At 40.9% G+C, this 19,228-nt stretch overlaps 1 protein-coding gene across 1 annotated transcript in view; it reads right to left on the bottom strand.

Moving 5' to 3' along the window:
• The window catches only part of CNTN6 (contactin 6), a 221,956-nt gene that overhangs the window by 21,627 nt on the left and 181,101 nt on the right, over nt 1–19,228 (bottom strand). Inside the window, exons 12-16 of the mRNA XM_054033268.1 lie at nt 11,022–11,149; nt 3,932–4,107; nt 3,474–3,591; nt 2,341–2,499; nt 2,100–2,249 (exon numbers count right to left, since the gene is read on the bottom strand). Of these exons, the coding sequence (XP_053889243.1) occupies nt 2,100–2,249; nt 2,341–2,499; nt 3,474–3,591; nt 3,932–4,107; nt 11,022–11,149 (731 nt within the window). The remainder of the gene's footprint in view (nt 1–2,099; nt 2,250–2,340; nt 2,500–3,473; nt 3,592–3,931; nt 4,108–11,021; nt 11,150–19,228) is intronic.

Genomic DNA, 19,228 nt, shown 5'->3' with positions numbered 1-19,228 from the left:
TCTTGAATTCCAACCTACTAGTTCTCACTGAATCATCATGTAAGCCACAGCATTGCTAATTAAGGGAGGGAATCAAAAGTCCCTGACTCCAATAGGTGCTTCTGAAACCTCATCCTGAGAAGATATTTTGGCATTTGTATCACTCTAGGTTGGTGGGGAATTAGAACTCCCCCTGGGCTATACTGAACTTTCATGCTCAGTCCTATGTGAAGGATGACACATAGCTGTACTGTCCCAGCAGCAGTTTTAGTAAGTCACAATTCCTCTCATACTCCCCACTTGCTCCAGGGGGAGAAGGTAGCAATTTACTATACCCCTTCTGGGGCTGTAGCATACTCCCCTTGCTCTTAAGAAAAGCTGGCCTGTATCTTCAGTCTATTCATCACCACCACCAGAATGAGAAGGGGTGAGTCACCCATTCCAGCTGTGTTGGGTCCCAGTCTTTAAAAGCACATAGTCTCCCAGTGGGTGGTAAAATGAAGGCAGCTGGGAGACTAAGGGAGTTAGGTAGTGGGTGACTTTCTCTGGAGCACTTCTGACTTATTATTATTGATTAACTGGGGGGGGGGGAAGAGGAGCTCTTTTTGTACTGGGAACTTGCCATTGAGTTTGGTGGGATTCTGGACTGGTTTCTGTGTTTTGAAATCTAGATGAGGTTGAGGACTGTCTCGGCTAGATTGCCTTGAAGTTCGGTGAGTTAGCACCAGCTTTCTGGCAGGGCTTTTATAAGTCAGAGCAGTGCAGTTTTTATTTGAATAGACCAGTAATTAGAGGCAGCTGAGTGAGACAGGTTGAGTCACTCATTCCTGCTGTGTATGGGGCCCACACTTTCAGAAGTATGTACCAGGGTATGTCTACACTACAATTAGACACCTGAGACTGGCCTGTACCAGCTGACTCAGTCTTATGGGGCTTGAGCTAACAGGCTATTTCACTGTAGTGTAGACATTTGGTTTGGGGCTGGAGCCTGAGCTCTGGGACCCTGAAAGGGGGTAGGGTCCCAGAATTTGGGCTCCAGCCCAAGACCAAATGTCGACACCACATTTAAACAGTCGCTTCACCCAAGCTCCACATCAGCTGGCTATAGGCCTTTAGTTGCAGTGTAGACATTCTTCAAGTAGTTGGTAAGATGAAGGCACTTGGGAGCCTAAGGGAGTTTGTCGGTTGAGGAAGGGGTAGGTTTTAAAAAATAATCCTTTCCCTAACTTGTAGGTACTCTACAAGGAAGACCCCACAATGGGGGGAAAATGGCATATCACCAACACTACTGCTAGCTTTTCCTCTGTGTGCACCTGTGGGGGCACCCACCAGATATGCATCCTGACTCTGGAGGCTTCTGCTCAGGCTCTAGTCTTGACTTGCAGGGAATGTGGCCTGCATGTTCCCACAGACAAAAGCCAGGCAGGGAGGAACCAACCAATATAAGAGGTGTTTGTTGGTAAAGTCCCTCAGGAAGTAGGTAAAAGAGCTGAAGGAGGGGGTGGTTAGAGAAATGTGTAAGGGCTAGGCTGACTTTGTAGCAAAGGACCTGATCTTTTGGCCACTGAAATCATTGGATACAATCCTATTGGCTTCAATGGTCTTTGGATGAAGTTCTAAGTTACTTCCTTCAGCTATGCCCAGATACTGGTGGCTGAGCTCTCAGACAAATTTTGAATGGAGATGTAAAATGTTGTTAGGGACTCTACTCAGGAAGACGACATTAACCATTCCATGCTGATACTTTGCTCTGTGGCTGGCATGTGCACATCATTATAACAGGCAGAAAACAAGATCTGTGATTAGTGTTTAAACAATAGAATTCATAATTTTGTTATAACAGTATGGCCAAACTCAGGCCTAGTGTAAGAAAAAACATCTCCATTGAGATCACTGGAGTGTCATTAAGACTGAATTAGCATATTATGAACTGAAAGATGCTTCCACAAATCGATGTACACAGGGCGTGGACCATGGCTCATTGATGTCAATGCAAAATCCTCATTGATTTCCGTGGGCTTTGGAGCAGTCCCATAGCCTGATGTAATTTCATTTTTAAATAGAACAGAGTAGTGACTAGGAGGTTTCTAAAATCATTGGAATAAATCAGGAAGACTTACTTGATGCTTTCGTTCTTAGCAGCTCTGATGGTCTGCTTGGCTCCCCAATCCCGATGTTATTGCCAGCAACCACACGGAATTCATATTCAACCCAAGGGTTTAAACCAGTCACTGTTGCTGAATAGGTTCTGCCATTGAGAACTTCAGGAACTAAATACAAAAGACATGTGAGTGAAAATGCACCTTTGGATTAAGTCTTGTGACATGCATGAAAGTGAACCAGAAATTTCAAATTGCTTACCGGTTGAAACTGCTTGCCATCCAACTGAAAAAGGAGTCCTTGTCTGAACACCGTAGATCTGGACTGGACTATTATTATCTGTTCCTGGTCTCCAGCATAGCAGGGCAGTAGTGCTAGAAATGTGTTCGACTCTAACATCTTGTGGGGGACCTGGAGGGCCTTATGGAAACATATATTTTAGGGTAACCGATGCCTAGGATAGTGAATTCATTGTTGGATGGGACTGTGCAACCCATATTCACTCACTGAAGTTAGTGGGCCTGTCTCATGGAAATAAGGGCTCACCTACATGAGTAAGAGTTACATAATCTAGCTCTTAAAATTTCATGTCTTCATTAAATGCTTAAAAAAATGACATTCCTGGGGTATTGAAAACAAGATATTGAACATATCTCTATTGTTAGCATGAAGGAAACAGAACTCAGTTGAAAGAGTTATTATATGACTATGTAAAATAACATTTTGGACCTCACATTCTCTGAATATCCAAAATTCCCACTGAAGTTAATGGGAGATTAGGGTCTGGATGGAGCCTTATACCTAGTAGAATTTGACTTTTCCTAAAGTTTGAAATGGATGCATAACTGAGCTTCAACATCTATTGTAGAGCATCTTCTTAGATTCTTAATTGTATCCCTGTATTCGGCGTCTCGGCAGCCAGTAGAATGCACAGAATGTTCCATCCTAAGAACTCTAAAGGAGTGAGGAGGGAAGGCATGATCATGACATTGCCTTTTTGCACCAATGTGAAGAATAACTTGGGTACACCTGGACGGGGGTCGCGGGGGGGGGGCGGGGGCAGGGGAGAGCAGACTGTGCCATTCTGAAGGTGCAGACTGTGGAGACAACCTCCCCATTTATTGGAATGCTTGGGGAGGATGTTTGCCACCTTATCTTAAATGGGGCTTGCTCCCATTGGAATGGGCAGTTACTCACCACCCTTACTTTAGCCAGTACCTACCAAGTATAGTTTAGTTCAAAGAGAGCAATGAGTATAGGAAATGCCATCACATAACTGCATTGTTATACCAGAGACCCACAGACTTTTTAAATTTCACCAACCTAGTTGCTGATGTTAACTTATGTAAGAATGTGAAATGCTTATGTTAGAATTCTACACTTAATAGACTTACCTCTTACAATTACATCTGCTGTTGCAGATAGACTGTCTATGGTTGTTTGTACCGTGCAAACATATTTCCCGGAATGATTTAGCTGAATATTTCTTATCATCAAATCCCCAACAGATTCCTGGAGATAAAAGGAAGAAAAAGATAAAACTAATCACTCACAACATGTTTTCCAACTGGACATTTTTATAACTTGCTAAATATTAATAAAAATGCAGCTTTTAAATTAAAGCATTCATTGCTGTCATCAGTTTATTTCGGTTTGACACTTTTATTATGGCTTCACAAATAACTTGAGCATGTTTATGAAATATAAGAAAGCAAACTAAATGGATGTAACTTTTATAAAGGAGCAGTGATTTGACATACATATCAAAAATGGGAATTATGAAAGATGTTTATGTGGTTTAAGGACTGTTAAGGACAGTTTGATGAAGCACTAAAGAGTTTGAAGAACTTACTCCTCCAATTCTTTCAAAATGATTCACTCCTCTTTTAAAATCTATCACATCTCCATTGAATGACCATGTGAACACAACCTCAGCGGAGGGGTCATGAGACACCTGACATGGTAGGACTATACTCTCTCCAACTGTAACATCCATTTTAGAAGGTGGAACAGTAATTACAGTCCTCTCTGTTGAGAAAAATCATTCTTTATTATAAACAAGTGTATAAAAATACCAGTATATGTTTGTAATAAAAAAAAAATTGAATGATTTTTGCAACATTGCTGAAATGATTTAAAATTGATCTAATGTTCTGCTACTGTCCCTATTAAAGAAACTGAGCGTTAACATTTTGATGATTCCAGTGCATTATTCATCATTTACAGCCTATTGCCAAGAGCACTGTGAATAGAATGGGTGCTATGTATATCTTAGAGAAGACTAGAAAATGTGCAACATACCAAATTATTCATCTCCTATAGTATGCTGATTCATAAATGCCATACTCACTAGATCTCAAACAAAACAGCATACATTGTTGAGGCTGCTAAGACTACATGGAGAAGGGAAGAAACATGATAATGCAGACTTTGAAAAACTGTCCTTGCAGAATACCGCAACCAAATAAAATGTGGTCACTGTTTTCTTACTTCTTAAAGAGAAATGTCTTGCCCTTTTAATTTATTATTTTAATAAATTTAATTTTCATTGGCAGTTTCCCACAGTGTCACGTGCACTGCAGTATTTAGGCTCCAAAGGAGACGACTCGAAAGACTGAAAAAGGATTTAATCTTTTTTATCCCCATACACTGATAACGAGAGAAGCAGCTCTCACTAAAGGAAAAAGTAGCTTGTTGAAGGGGAAAGACAGTGGTTTATATGGTTTTACTACTGTTGGCATGATTGGCACATAACCTTTCTGTGAGCAATTCTCTTGAATAAAGTCTCTGTGCAGGAACATTTATAAAATCATGAGAATTCAGATACATATGAATAAAATGTGCACAGAATCCATTCAATGATAATAATATGTTCTGAAAAAAAATATGTGTGGGGTGGGGGGGAAGATGAGGGTTTCAGGGACTGCATTAGTTCAACAGGTCTATCCCATGCCAGGATTAACCCCGTGTATTGGCAAAGTATTTGAGAATACAGTATTTTATTCAATAGGGGGCCTTGACTTCAAAGGGATCACTCATTTATTAAAGGTGGAAGATATTAATTTGCTATTCAGAAAACACTTTTGAGCAGATTGCCAAAGCAATTGCAGTCACTGAGTGCTATGCAGGTGGGAGCATTCTGTATGGTCCTGAAGTTCAAGTGACTTCCTCACAGAGTTGAGTTACAACTTCTGCGACTGTCAGGGCTGCGGTCAAGTGGCAATGAGGAGGAATATTGCGTTTTCTGTGATCCTTCTTTTGAACTAAAACTGAGTCTCCAGTTACAGTGTTTACACCCCCCGTCTTTAACTGGCACTTCCCAAGGAATTCAAAGAAGGATCTTTGTATTGTAAAAACAGATTAGGTGTTGCTAAAATCTTTTCTTTGCTGGACTCCCCCTTTAACAGGTACACATTGCAAGGAAAGGAAAAAGAGTCTTTGAAGAACCTCAATTGCTGAAGCAGAGCCAACTTTTTCTTGGTTTCCATTGCATGAATTAATTGCTGTTTAGAACCCTTTCTTTTAATAATCAGAAGAGTTTCACATCACTTGGTTTTTTTGAAGATTTGCCCCAGGGTGAAGGCATGACATGACACTACAAAGATTTTATTTTAACCAGTAGAATAGAGAACATTTTCCCCCTCTGAAAGCAAGAGTGGCAGGTGCATTCCATTTCACATGGATTCAAAAGCCAAATTCTCTGTTGGCACAACTCCATTGATGACAAATACTCTGAAAAACACCCAAAGAGAGTTTGACTCTAAAAAGCTTGTAACTCCTCTAACATCAGTGTAGTTACACTAGGGGTTCAGTTCACCTTCTATGCCTAGCTTGATTCATCTTTAATAAAGCTGTGAATGTACATTATATTTCCCATGTGCCAAATGGCCTCCTTGTCCTTCAAATTCCTCTTTGCAACACATATCCGTCACAGAAATCTTGCCATGTCAATCTCTTCTAGGCTGTCTGAACACCACCTGGTGCCTGAGCTGTTCTCCTGCAAATCTTACTCATCTGTACGGGATGGTAAATCAATGGAGCGGGTACTTTGTGCCTATTCTGTAAAGCTATGTGTAAAGTTATAGCACTCTATGAATACTAATACTACTAGTAAAAACAATTTAGCCTTATAGGGAAGTTGTATAAACAGTTAGAAATTAAACCAACAGGGTTGTGTGTAAGTTAAATAGGGCTCCATACATATAATTCAGAAACCTATGGAGTGTAATAGGAAATGATGGAACACCAGCCTCAGTTAGGTGACTAGAGTGAGTTGGGGATTTTTCAACACATCTTTTTTTTTGGTCAGAAACCGCCAATTTATCAAATCTAAATATTTTAATGAGAAAGGGTTGGCTTTGAGACATTTCTCAACTAAAAAACATTTTGAAAGGAAAGTTTTGAAGTTGCCAAAATGAAACACTGACATTTTCTAAATAAAATATTCAGTTTTCTCCTTCAAAAGGACCTTTTCATTTTGAAACATTAACTAATTATAATTTTTTAAAAATAAAAACAGTCATAATCGAAACAAAATGTTTCAGTTGACCTAAGCTGATTTTTTTGTTTGTTTGTTTTTACAAATTTTCAGTTTGCAAATTTGTTTGTGATTTTTGACAATGTGGGGTGGGAAATGTCTTGAAGTCTTGAAAAAAAATGCAAGATGGGAAAACTATTTTCTACCCAGCAATATCTGTGAGTGGGTGGGGTCTGATGAGTCACATGCACACACGCAAGAAAAATAAAATCAGTAAAATCCTGCTAGGAGACAGAACACAAAGAAAGAGCAATGTATCCCTCCCTTCTTTCTTGCCCTCTACTGCCTCCAAATACAGAGCTTTGTTTCCCCCTCTCCCCTTTCCATTCTACCATAGTGCTCAGTTCACTACTCCATATCTTAGGATTGCACAGGCAGGCACAGAGAGAGGGAGAGGGAGAAGGGGAACTCCTCAAGCATGTAGTACATCCAACTTCCATTGTGTCTGCCTATTGCTATCTCCCCAGAACCGTGCCGTTGTGACCACAAAGAACTGTTGGGTAAGGTCAGCTGGAAGACTATTTTTTCTGGGAATTTATTTGAGTCACAGACCCAAAGAAACTGAGAACAAACCATTATTCTAACAGTTGACAGTAATATCCCTGTTATAGAATTGTATAGATTGAATTCTTAATCCAATAGACAACTTGTCATTTTCTATTGAATCCCATAGGACCGATCCATAGGGATAGGCAAGCAGTTTGAAAAATGTAGTACTAGGGCTTCCCACTACAGATCTGCTCTTTTGGAATATCAAAAGGCTTCCATTTATACACTGACAAAGTCTATAACTACACAGTTCACATTACCTGCAAAAGAGACCTGCTTTCTCAAAACTTCAGGTATCTTTTTATTTTTCTGCAAATATACTTTTAAACGTCATTATCGTGAATTATATGGGGGTATGTGTATGTGTGTATTCTTGCTGCTTTAGCGAAAAAGGAAAAAGTACATCCTTATAGAAGCATCATGCTGTGAGGTGATTGTTCCTTTGGGTTCATCATTCTTGCTGAACCATGTCACATGACATGTCTCATGCCTACTTGCTCACTTAGTATGATCTTTGCTATTTCCTTTATGAAGTTGTGTTTACAACCTCCACCTCCGATCCTTTCAAATGCCTCTCAAAAACCTTGGTTTCCCATTATCTATCCATCTTGCTTAGTAACTGCAGAGATGTATTAAACAGAATAGCTTTTTTTCCAGAGACAAACAATAGATAAGATGCTGTGTGCTTGAGGTATAATAAAGACTTCTATCACAAAGAATAAACAACTCAATGAGCAGCAATAAACTTAATTTGCACATTAGATATGCTTTTCCAAGTTCTGACATTTCAGTTGAAAATAATGCTGAAGCAATGAGCCCTATAATTGAACAGCCAAAACTTCTCCAGAGGGGAAACAAAAACAAATGTTCCCTGCAAACAAGATCATTTTTATACCATGTTATTACTCTGTTTTTAATACACTTTGTAAATGCCAAATGAAATAATTTTGTTGTTGTTTTTAATGTGATTTTTTGCATACTGCTCCATTAGGATGTATATATGGCGGTATGTGCAATGGTATCTAACTCTCATGAAGTAAGAGCTCCTCAAACACTACACGACTCATTTTATTCACTGCTAGCTGTGCTGTAACATTCTCTCAAATTACACATCACATTGGTACTAACTGCACTTCCAAAATTTGAACATGAAAACTACGTTAGCCAGCTGCGGTATGGTAAGGAGGAAAGTCAAGCCTGCAGGCTAGGGTAAATGATTGGGAAGTTACCTAAAATGAGCCAAATCGGGGGGGGAAAAAAAGCTGAGTTACAAATTATGCTGAGTAATCTGTCACTCTCATAACTACTATCATTTCTAGTGTTGTCTAACATCGAGAGTATTCTGCTCACAACTGTGATAATTAAATTCAAAGTTACATGTTTTAAATTTACTTTTCTCTACCTTTTCATTGTTACCATTTAATGTCACCAGGATGTTTTCATAAGAGACCAGTTATATATATATATATATTAAGAATTGCAATCATGCTTAGTTAGCAGCAAGAGAAGGTACAAAATTTCCCCGTTTTCCCTGTGTTGGCAGCTACATTGTTGTAATGATTCACCCATCCACTGATCAGCAGGGACTGAACCCAGAATCTTCAGCACCAGTCACAAGCATCCTACTTCTGAGATAAGGAAGTATCTTTATAAGCTGCTAGCAATAGTACATTCTTAACAATTAGGAGGCCCAGCTATGAAATGGAGGACAAGATACAGTTAGGCTTGTCTACGTTGCTATGTCAGCGTTCAGTGCAGTTGCACTAGTGAAAATGCTTATTACAGACATGATTTAGATTGATGTAGTGCAATTTGCCTGTGTTGCAAAAAAAAAAAAAAAAAAAAAAGGTTATGATATTAAAGGCAAAGGTAAAATGCACCATTGTCAATCACAGATGCACTCAGGGCTTGCAGATGAAGTCCCAGTGTAGACAAGGCCTTAGTCATTGTATCACATTCACAACAGAGAGAAAAAGATCATAGAAGCATAATAGACTTTAACGTGCTTCCCAGAACAGCAGTAGGAAGTCAGAGACATTTAAGTTGACAATCACAGAGAGATATTATAGCTACAAAATCATCATTCCACCCTTAAAAATACTTTTAGCTACTCAGGTAGGGTGAATTTCCCCCTTCCAATACAAACGTATCACCCTGTTTTAATAAGGCTTAGGTGCATTGGCCTTTTACTGACCTGGCATGCTGCAGGTGAATGTAACCCTTTCCTGTGCTGGAAAATTGTTTTTTTTTTATTCTGTTAGGGTTCCCACCCTTTGTGGCTAATCATTCCATGTAGTATATAAAGAGATCTGGATACTTAGAGTTAAAAAAAAAAACTGCCCCTTTCTTTCTCACAAATCCTTTTGTAGGTGATCTTTAGGATAGGTAGGCAGGGCTGATGTGGGGAGGGAGCAATTGTATGGGGGTCCTGAGCTCAGGGAAATACCAAAATATCTGTATCATCTGTGTAAATAAAGTGAAATGGGAAAATGTCAGGTCCCAGATAACATGATGTATCGAAGCCTCAACATTTCCCTCAATGGGCCTGTAGGTAGGCAATTATCTGTAAACAGCCCCTTCAGAAAAAATTAGGTATAGCTCATAGGTAGGAGTAATTAATATGTTGACTCCATAACTCTTTCAATGACAATTCAGATTCTGAGAAACTTCTTTTCATATATTAGCCTGGTGGGTGCATTTTGACATATCCCATCAGTTTACTTCAGTCACATTCTCTTAGAACACTTCAAACTGAATTTGTCAGAATGCAAGCTGACTAGGACAAGTCCACAGTGATGTCTCACAAAGTTATATCAAAGAAGAGGATTAGAAGTTCCACTAATATGCAGTTTGCAAAAAAAAAAAATTACACGAGAAGAAGGTGTTTTTTTTCCTTCACTAAAATGACTTGCTTGGTGATGTGAACATTTCTGGTTAGTTGGCAGCTCAGATTACTCCCCCAAGAAGCAAATATTTTTAGCTGTTGGAGCAGGCAGTGAAATGACACATATGAATTTGGGAAGTTAAAGTGTTAAAATTCAGGAAAGTCACCAGCAGTGACATGTAGGAGATATCACAACTGCTCCTTGTGTTCTTTGGGAGTGTGTGTGTGTGTGTGGGGGGGGGAGCATTTTAATATTAAAAATAGGAAACCATCTGAAGGGCCTGAGACCACTCCTCTTTCAGTCATGTTGTTTCAGTGTCATCTGCCAAGGTGGTTAACCACAATTGTGACAGAGGGAAGCAGCTTCTTACTGGTTCTGTTTTATTAGAGTGAAATTTTTATTCAGCTTCTAAACCAACCTTTTTTTTTTAAATAGAACAAAACATCAAAACAAAACAAAAACAATGAAACAATCCAGTTATCAAATTAATTCACTAAATCTCTTTTCCTTAATTTACAGTGGCAGAAATCTTTTTTTAGCCTGAGATCCAATGTAAGCTATAAATGAGCAGCATTGATTCAACCCCTCATACATAGTGGAGAACAGAAAGGTGTTCAGAGGCCCACGGCCACTATAGTTCAATTTTCTGGTCCGCAAGCTCTTTGGGGCAGGGACTGTCTTTTTGTTCTGTGTTTGTACAGCATCTAGCACAATGGGGTCTTGGTCTAAGACTAAGGCTTTGTTGTCAATATCCTCTAAGAATGATACTGAAGCATAGTCACTACCTGTGGATAGGCCAGGCATTTTAACAGTTGCTGCAGCCATCTGGTAGTTCTGTTTCAGTGTAAAGATTTAGTTGAAATCCTGCATCATAACAGCATTATTATGATCTTTGACATCCCAGTATGTTTCATCAAATATGTATGTACATTTCCAATATTCATAAAGCACAAATGAAGACAATAAAATACCTTTCACAATCAGGTTTCCTGAATTCCTGGCAACTCCGAATTGATTCATTGCTATACAAGTGTACACTCCTGCATCTGTTTTGGTAATATTATATATCTTGAGACTGCCATCCTCTAGCATAAAGATCCTAAAAAATATACAGATAGATAGATAAACTTAACAGGATATTGTACCAACTTCCTGTACAGGAACTGTAATAAAAGTAGCATTGCATTGTTCATATTTAGATACTATTATTATGATTATGCTTTCCTACAACAAACTAAACGTATTCCCATTATTTTTCACTTCCATATATTAACTGTCAACGTATAAGGAACATAAAAGTGACATACTGGAATTGACCATCAATCCATCTAGTCCAATTTTCTGTTCAATGTTGAATGTTTCAGAAGAAGAAATAAAACCCCAATAATGCAGCTAATTATGCTATATTATACTAGAGGGGATTTTTTCCCTGACCCCAGATGGTAAGCCGCTTACGATGTGAAATATGAGGACTGACAGCCTGTGTAATTTTGTCAATTTTATAAAAAGTTGTTACCAGTCTAGATGAGAGCCTGAAACACCCTCTCACAGACAATGAAAACATAAAATACACAGTTTTGTCATATTGCTCTAAGAAATCACCTTATTAGTGATTATGTTTTATCTTGCTAAGTTATGTACTGATTTGTGAGTACTGACTAGTTATACTGACTAATATTATGAGAACCTCAAAGGTAATGGTGAGATATGTGGAAAGAAAGTTGGAGAAATAGATGCCAGATGAAAGCAGTGCCGGTATATATCAGAACTGTCTCAAGTAATGTAAACTCAAAATCTTGGATTTTTACCTCTGAGTCAACGTGGTATTTCAGAGTATAATCAAGTGCCCAGTTTGGCCTAAGTTCTTGCTGGTTAAACTTTGAGGTGGTTTGAGCAAGGACTCAACATTGTGTTACCTCCCGGATGATGAATATGGACAGATAACACTAGACTTTTCCTGTGTCATTTTATAGACCAGGGATCGGCAACCTTTGGCACGTGGCTTGTCAGGGAAAGCTGCTGGCGGGCCAGCACATCCCTCAGCGCACGCTGCTTCCCGCAGCCCCCATTGGCCTGGAACAGTGAACTGCGGCCAGTGGGAGCTGCGATCGGCTGAACCTGTAGACTCTGCAGGTAAACAAACTGCCCTGGCCCGCCAGCGGATTTCCCTAACGGGCTGCATGCCAAAGGTAGCCGATTCCTGTTATAAACTTACACACAATGTGCAACTATCCAGAAGTGGGAAAATTAATTTCAAATCTGAGTTAAACGGAGAAATAAAAAGTGAGGGAATTTTCTGGCAGAGGGGGAGATATAAATCTGATACATTATTTTTTTTATGTAAAATATTTTTATAAGCCTCACAGCCAGGGTGTTCAATATTTACAACATAAATGTAGATGATTTAACATTTAAATTATTAAAGCAAATGAACAGCAACTAGAGCGCAACAGGAAGTTGGCGGTAATATCAACTATGTTAAACATATACAAAATATTATTGTATCCTGTATTCCTACATATATTTATATCTTTGTGTTTATCTGCATAACGTACCATGCGCTATGTTCTACTCTCTTACCTGGGTACAATTCTCATTTACTTTATGTAGTTGAGAGCTGTTCTGTGTCACTGAATACGGAATCTGGTCCAAGTTTTGATAAAGTACAAATTATAATTCATCTTGTAGCATCACCACACTGTCTGTGAACTGCATGAACAAATTCTGATTTGTGTGGAGCTAGACATATGATTAAAACTGTGTTCAACTAGCTGTCCAATGAAAGGGAACTCTCACACCAGTTTAGTGTGCTGGGTGATCAGGTGTGAGTATAAAAGTTAGCTCTGTGAGGGTATGGATGGGGAGGGCTTTTCTGTCTGCCACTATTACTGAATCAGCAGAATGCTTTCATAGGTCCTAGAACTGACTAAACTTACCTTCTGATCTACATTTTCACCAGGTATAATTCATGTTGTTTATTCTCACACTGTTCATCTCCAGGGGTGGCTCTATGTTTTTTGCCACCCCAAACATGACAGTCAGGTGGCTTTCGGTGGGATGCCTGCGGGAGGTCCACTGGTGCCGCGACTTCAGTGTCCTCGCCACCAAATTGTCGCCGAAGGTGCGGCACCGGCAGACCTCCCGCAGGCATGCCACTGAAGGCAGCCTGACTGCCGTCCTCACAGTGACCGGCAGGCCGCCCCCCATGGCTTGCCGCCCCAGGCACGCGCTTGCTGCGCTGGTGCCTGGAGCCGCCCCTGTTCATCTCCTAAAAATGTGATTTTTGGGTGGGAGGGGGAGAGGTAGAATATACCTCCAAAATTCTCTGCTGGTGTTAATCGATCACAACTCCACTGAAATCAGGGAAGGGAGGGATTTTCCAAGGTCCGTAACTGAATTAGGAGCCCAAGCCCCACTCCTATATCACTTAAGTGCTTTAGAAAATGCATCCATAAATTATACTCTACTCAAACTAGTGAACAAAGAAGAATAATGCTAAACCAGCCTAATCTCCCCATGCCACACTGAGGAACTTTGTAGCTAAAATGGGACCTAAACCTTTTGGAAGCCTGATAGAGGAATGACCCAATTTATTTTTTGCTAGGTTGTCACTAGCCCTAGCATAGCCATATTGGGAAGAAAGACATGGCTGCATTCGGATCTTATATCAGTTCAGGGGCTTTAACACCAGCGCTGCCCTCTGTGAGGCAGTGGGCATATATTCTTCTGCCCGCCTTGCTTCCCGTACTGACCAGTAAGTCACTTCCCTCCCCCTTTTTCCTGCCCCCAACAAGAGCAAGAGGGAATTGTGGACGGCATTGTGACTGTGTTCTTCCCAGGCTTACTCCGGGGGTGCTGCAGTTTGTGCACTGTACATTGTGCCTCAGGCCACACTAGCCCATAGTAAGTATTGATGAAAAGATTACTGCACTCTCAAGTCTTTGGATATCAACACAATCACTAATACACAGCAAATCCAGGGACAGAAAATATTCCCTTTGAGAAACCAACCAATGTTCTGTGCATCTGCCTTGTTATTCCCTATACGCAATGTAATTTTATACAGTACTTTTGATTGCCCCTCTATGCCAAAGTATTTGACAAATGTGACACTTGTTAAAAGCAATATGGGCTCTTTTTACAGCACAACTTGAGTGTCTCTGCTTACAAACTGGGTCAAATGACATCCCTCAGGTTTTACCTTTTATACAGCCAACAGCTTTAACACAGCTGGAGATGAGGGAGGATGGCCCGACAAGGCCATCCATTGAGCTGTCCTGTACAGGAGCACAGCAGCATCTGGGACAACAAATTACAATAGCTGCCACAAGTGGCTATACTGCCGTTCTGAATTCTCTGGTGAAAGGGAAGCTTTATCCTCTGGATTTGGAGTAGAGAGAGGAGAGGATTTGGCCTTAAGTGAATATCCTTGTTACCTTGACTATGAGGCTGCTGAGCTGCATTCACATGCATACTGTTAGTAGCACTGTAAGAAAGTAAGTTTGGATTGAACAGCCAATTTGTTATAAATCAACATATCAAACCAGAACTTAGCAACATATGAAACAAAGAGGCAGACTTTTAGATCTAACAATATATCAACTAGCTGACATTTTCCGCTAAGAATGGCTGCACACAGAAGAAAAAAACTAGCACTTTTTAATTGACATCATTAAGCTAGATATCAGTACAAGAAAATAAGGGTGCCTCTCTTAATTGGTTTTGGAGAGAGACATGATAATAGAATCATAGGACTGGAAGGGACCTTAAGAGGTCATCTAGTCCAGTTCCCTGCACTCATGGCAGGACTAAGTATCATCTAGACCGTCCTTGACAGGTGTTTGTCTAACCGGCTCTTAAAAATCTCCAATGATGGAGATTCCACAACCTCCCTGGGCAATTTATTCCAGTGCTTAATCATTCTGACAGTTAGGAAGTTTTTCCGAATATCCAGCCTAAATCTCCATTGCTGCAATTTAAGCTCATTGCTTCTTGTCCTATCCTCAGAGGTTAAGTAAAACAAATCTTCTCCCTCCTCCTTGTAACAACCTTTTACATACTTGAAAACTGTTTATCATGCCCCCCCCCCCCCAATCTTCTCTTTTCCAGACTAAACAAACCCATTTTTTTCAATCTTCCCTCATAGGTCATGTTTTCTAGACCTTTCATCATTTTTGTCACTCTTCTCTGGATTCTCTCCAATTTGTCCACGTCCTTCCAGAAATGTGGCACCCAGAACTGGACACAATACTCCAGTTGAGGCCTAATCAGCACAGAGTAGAGCGGAAGAATTACTTCTCTTGTCTTGCTTACAACACTCCTGATAATACATCCCAGAATGATGTTCACTTTTTTTGCAATAGCGTTACACTGTTGACTCGTATTTAGCTTGTGGTCCACTATGACCCCCAGGTCCCTTTTCGCAGTATTCCTTCCTAGGCAGTCATTTCCCATTTTGTATGTGTGCAACTGATTGTTCCTTCGTAAGTGGAGTACTTTGCATTTATCCTTATTGAATTTCATCCTATTTACTTGAGACCATTTTGAATTTTAATCCTATTCTCCAAAGGACTTGCAACCCCTCCCAGCTTGGTATCGTCCGCAAACTTTATAAGTGTACTCTCTATGCTATTATCTAAATCATTGATGAAGATATTGAACAGAACCGGATCCAGAACTGATCCCTGTGAGACCCCACTCGTTATGTCCTTCCAGCATGAGTGTGAGCCACTGATAACTACTCTCTGGGAACAGTTTTCCAACCAGTATTGCACTCACCTGACAGTAGCTCAATCTAGATTGCATTTCCCTAGTTTGTTTATGAGAAGGTCATACGATACAGTATTAAAAGCTTTACTAAAGTCAAGATATGTCAAGTCAAAGATGACTGTATTTGAAAGATGGACTTGTGTAAATATGAAGAAAAATCATTTGCAAATGTTTCATTCTCTCTGCTGCAAGCTTCTCCGGCATTTAAAATGGGTCTATGCCACAGCTGCAGATACACAGCCATTAGAAAATACTGGTGATAAAATAGATTGGCGTGACTAATAAGCAAAAACAATTCATTCTGTATAGTGAAAATCAAAGAATATTTCACCTGTGGATTACCATGTGGTCACACACTGTATACCTGAGTTATAATTCAGACTGAGCAGGAGTTAGAGAGTTTAGAGATATTATGTACTTATTATTTGTATTGTGGTAGCTCCAGTCATGGACCACTATGCTAGGTGCTGTGCAAACATAAAACAAAAAGACAGTCCAAAGAGCATATGATCTAATTAAATAAAGATCTGAACGAATACCTACTGACAGAAAGATCAATCGCATGGCTATACATAGGATCTTTCCATGCACCATAGCTGTAGAGCACTTTGTATATCAGGGATTGGGAAGTCAAAAGGTAGCTTTCTGTTACCTCACTTGTAGGTCAGGAGAGTTCAGTTCAGCTCCTAGTGTAATTTACAGCTCTTCTAAGTCACGCCAGTTTGTAATGCCCCCCAGATGCCATTGTGTGAGCCGGTGGCAACAGAGCATGTTGTGTTGTGAGGAGGTGGTAGGAGGAGCATGTGCTGTAGACCTGGCTACATCACCTCTACATAAGCAGAGCATACCCCATGCCAAGGCATTCCCCTATATAAGGACGTTTTACACTCCCTTTGTACAGCCAAAGCAGTGTAAAGCGATCTGATACAGAACTCAAGAAATTACTGACACTTATACTCAGGTCTATTCATCAGTGCTTTATTTGTTCCAGGGCTGAGCCCCGGCACCTCTAGGCCTGGCAGTTCAGAGCCCCAGCACCTCTGGGCTGGGCAGTTCAGAGCCCCGGCACCTCTGGGCCGGGCAGTTCAGAGCCCCGGCACCTCTGGGCCCCGGCACCTCTGGGCCTGGCAGTTCAGAGCCCCGGCGCCTCTGGGCCCGGCAGTTCAGAGCCCCGGCGCCTCTGGGCCCGGCAGTTCAGAGCCCCGGCGCCTCTGGGCCCGGCAGTTCAGAGCCCCGGCGCCTCTGGGCCCGGCAGTTCAGAGCCCCGGCGCCTCTGGGCCCGGCAGTTCAGAGCCCCGGCGCCTCTGGGCCCGGCAGTTCAGAGCCTCAGCAGTTCACAGCCCCGGCACCTCTGGGCTTGGCAGTTCAGAGCCCCGGCACCTCTGGGCCCGGCAGTTCAGAGCCCCGGCACCTCTGGGCTTCCTGCATCCGTTATGAATGTAAAAAAAATTGCTTGAGTGCCAGCGCCTAATTGCTTGAGCCCAGACACCTCTTTGATTACAGATTAAGCACTGCTATTCATTTACAGTAGACTTGTTCCATGAACACAGAATGCTACAAAACAGTCCTCAGCATCCTGCCAACCTATTCTAATTAAAGTGTGTTTCAGAACATTACATGGGGACTTCTCACATGTACTGCAAAGGCTGTAAAGATTTCATTATTAAGACATTCAACACCACATTCTGCCAAAGTGACTGGAGTTTGAAATTCACTCTAATGGAAAATTCCTCAAATTTATGAAGTTAATCCAGCTCAGAGAGAGATTACTGCTGATGGTTCATTTCCTGAATTTAGCTGTGCAAACTCAGATATGTTTCTATATTCTCTTCTAGAAATCTAGGCCTCCATGGAGTTGAGCACAATGATTAATGCATATTATGCATGATATCTTGGCTACACACATGTTTATCCAGTTGGATTGCTTACTGTCCACTCAGATGTTGGTCAGATAATCCTTGACCTAGAGAATCACTGTTGATACACAAATCTTTAAATAATCAGCCAGTTTGAAACTAGACGTGCTTTCTCTACTGAACAAAATATATGCTGGCAAAGAGAAACTGTGACAAAAGCAAATGGAAGTTTTAGAGTGGTTTTAGAATTTGAAGTCACATTACCTAAAAATTAGGAAGCTGGCAGTAAATAGGGAACACAGGCACAATTATTTCAAAGGGTAATGAATACATAATTAGTTAAAAGGAAAGGCAGTTAAAGCAAAGAGTGTGAGTTTGTTTCTGGAGAAGGATGGGGATACAGAGCATGGCAGAAAAGCAAGACACAATTTAAATACATCCAGAAAAATAAGAGGGTAAAATCCAGGATTTCACTCAGAGGATTGGGCTGGTTGGCCTGTTTCTTGTATTTTTCAGTATGTCATTTATGCAGTGAAATTGTGGGCCTGATTCAAAGCTCACTGAAGATAATCGGAATCTTTCCACTTACTTCAATTGGCTTTGGATCAAGCTTCCTCAGCAAATGATTAGCAAGAAAAGAAGCTGTGAAAAGTGACCCCATTTTGCTTTGTGAAATGCTTACTATAAAATAATAACTTTTCACAAGGTGTGGACAGTATGAAGCTTGGTAATAATAATTCTTGTTTATATCAAAAGTCAAGGTAATTCCAAGTACTTGAACAAGATAATAATGTGCGTAAATATTTAAAGTTCAATCTAACACAAGTAACCAAGGGATACATTTTCTCCTCCAAGAAAGTCAGTATTTGCCAGCAAATAAATTACCATGTGTCAAAGGACAAAATGAATAAAAGTTAAGGTGAATCTGTTGAAAGCATTTCCATTAAGAGATGTCATGAAGCAAGAGTCAATGAGCTTTTCAGAAGATATAATTGGTTTTCTCTTTCAGACCCCATGTCGGCAAGCTACTTGACTGCGAGCCTAACTCTGAGCATGAACTAGTCCCAGTGAAGTCAGTGGAATGGCTCACTGGCTTGAAGGTAGTCATGTGCTTACTATTAATCCGGGTCTGAGCTGTGCTACCGTAGTGTAGGTGAATGACACAAATAGGTGACCATTCCGTGCGGAAATGAAGCGCTGAATGAAAATCCTGCTATATCAGGGGTGGCCAACCTGTGGCTCGGAACCACATGTGGCTCTTCAGAAGTTAATATGTGGCTCCTTGCATAGGTGCTGACTCTGGGGCTGGAGCTACAGGTGCCAACTTTCCACTGCTCAACCCCAGGGCCTTCCCCCACTCCATCCCTTACCCCAAGTCCCCCGCCTCTTCCCACACCCTACCCTGAGCCTGCTCCATCCCAGAGCCTCCTGTACACGGCAAAACAGCTGATCGCGGCGGGCAGGAGGCACGGGGAGTGAGGGGGAGGTGCTGATCGGTAGTACTGCCAGCGGGCAGGAAGCGCTGGGGGTGGCGGGGGGCAAACTGATTGGGG

Source organism: Malaclemys terrapin, chromosome 7 (assembly GCF_027887155.1).
Source record: "Malaclemys terrapin pileata isolate rMalTer1 chromosome 7, rMalTer1.hap1, whole genome shotgun sequence".
Taxonomy (NCBI): domain Eukaryota; kingdom Metazoa; phylum Chordata; order Testudines; family Emydidae; genus Malaclemys; species Malaclemys terrapin.
Note: the sequence above shows the minus strand (reverse complement) of the source record. Positions and strands in the feature narration are given on the sequence as shown.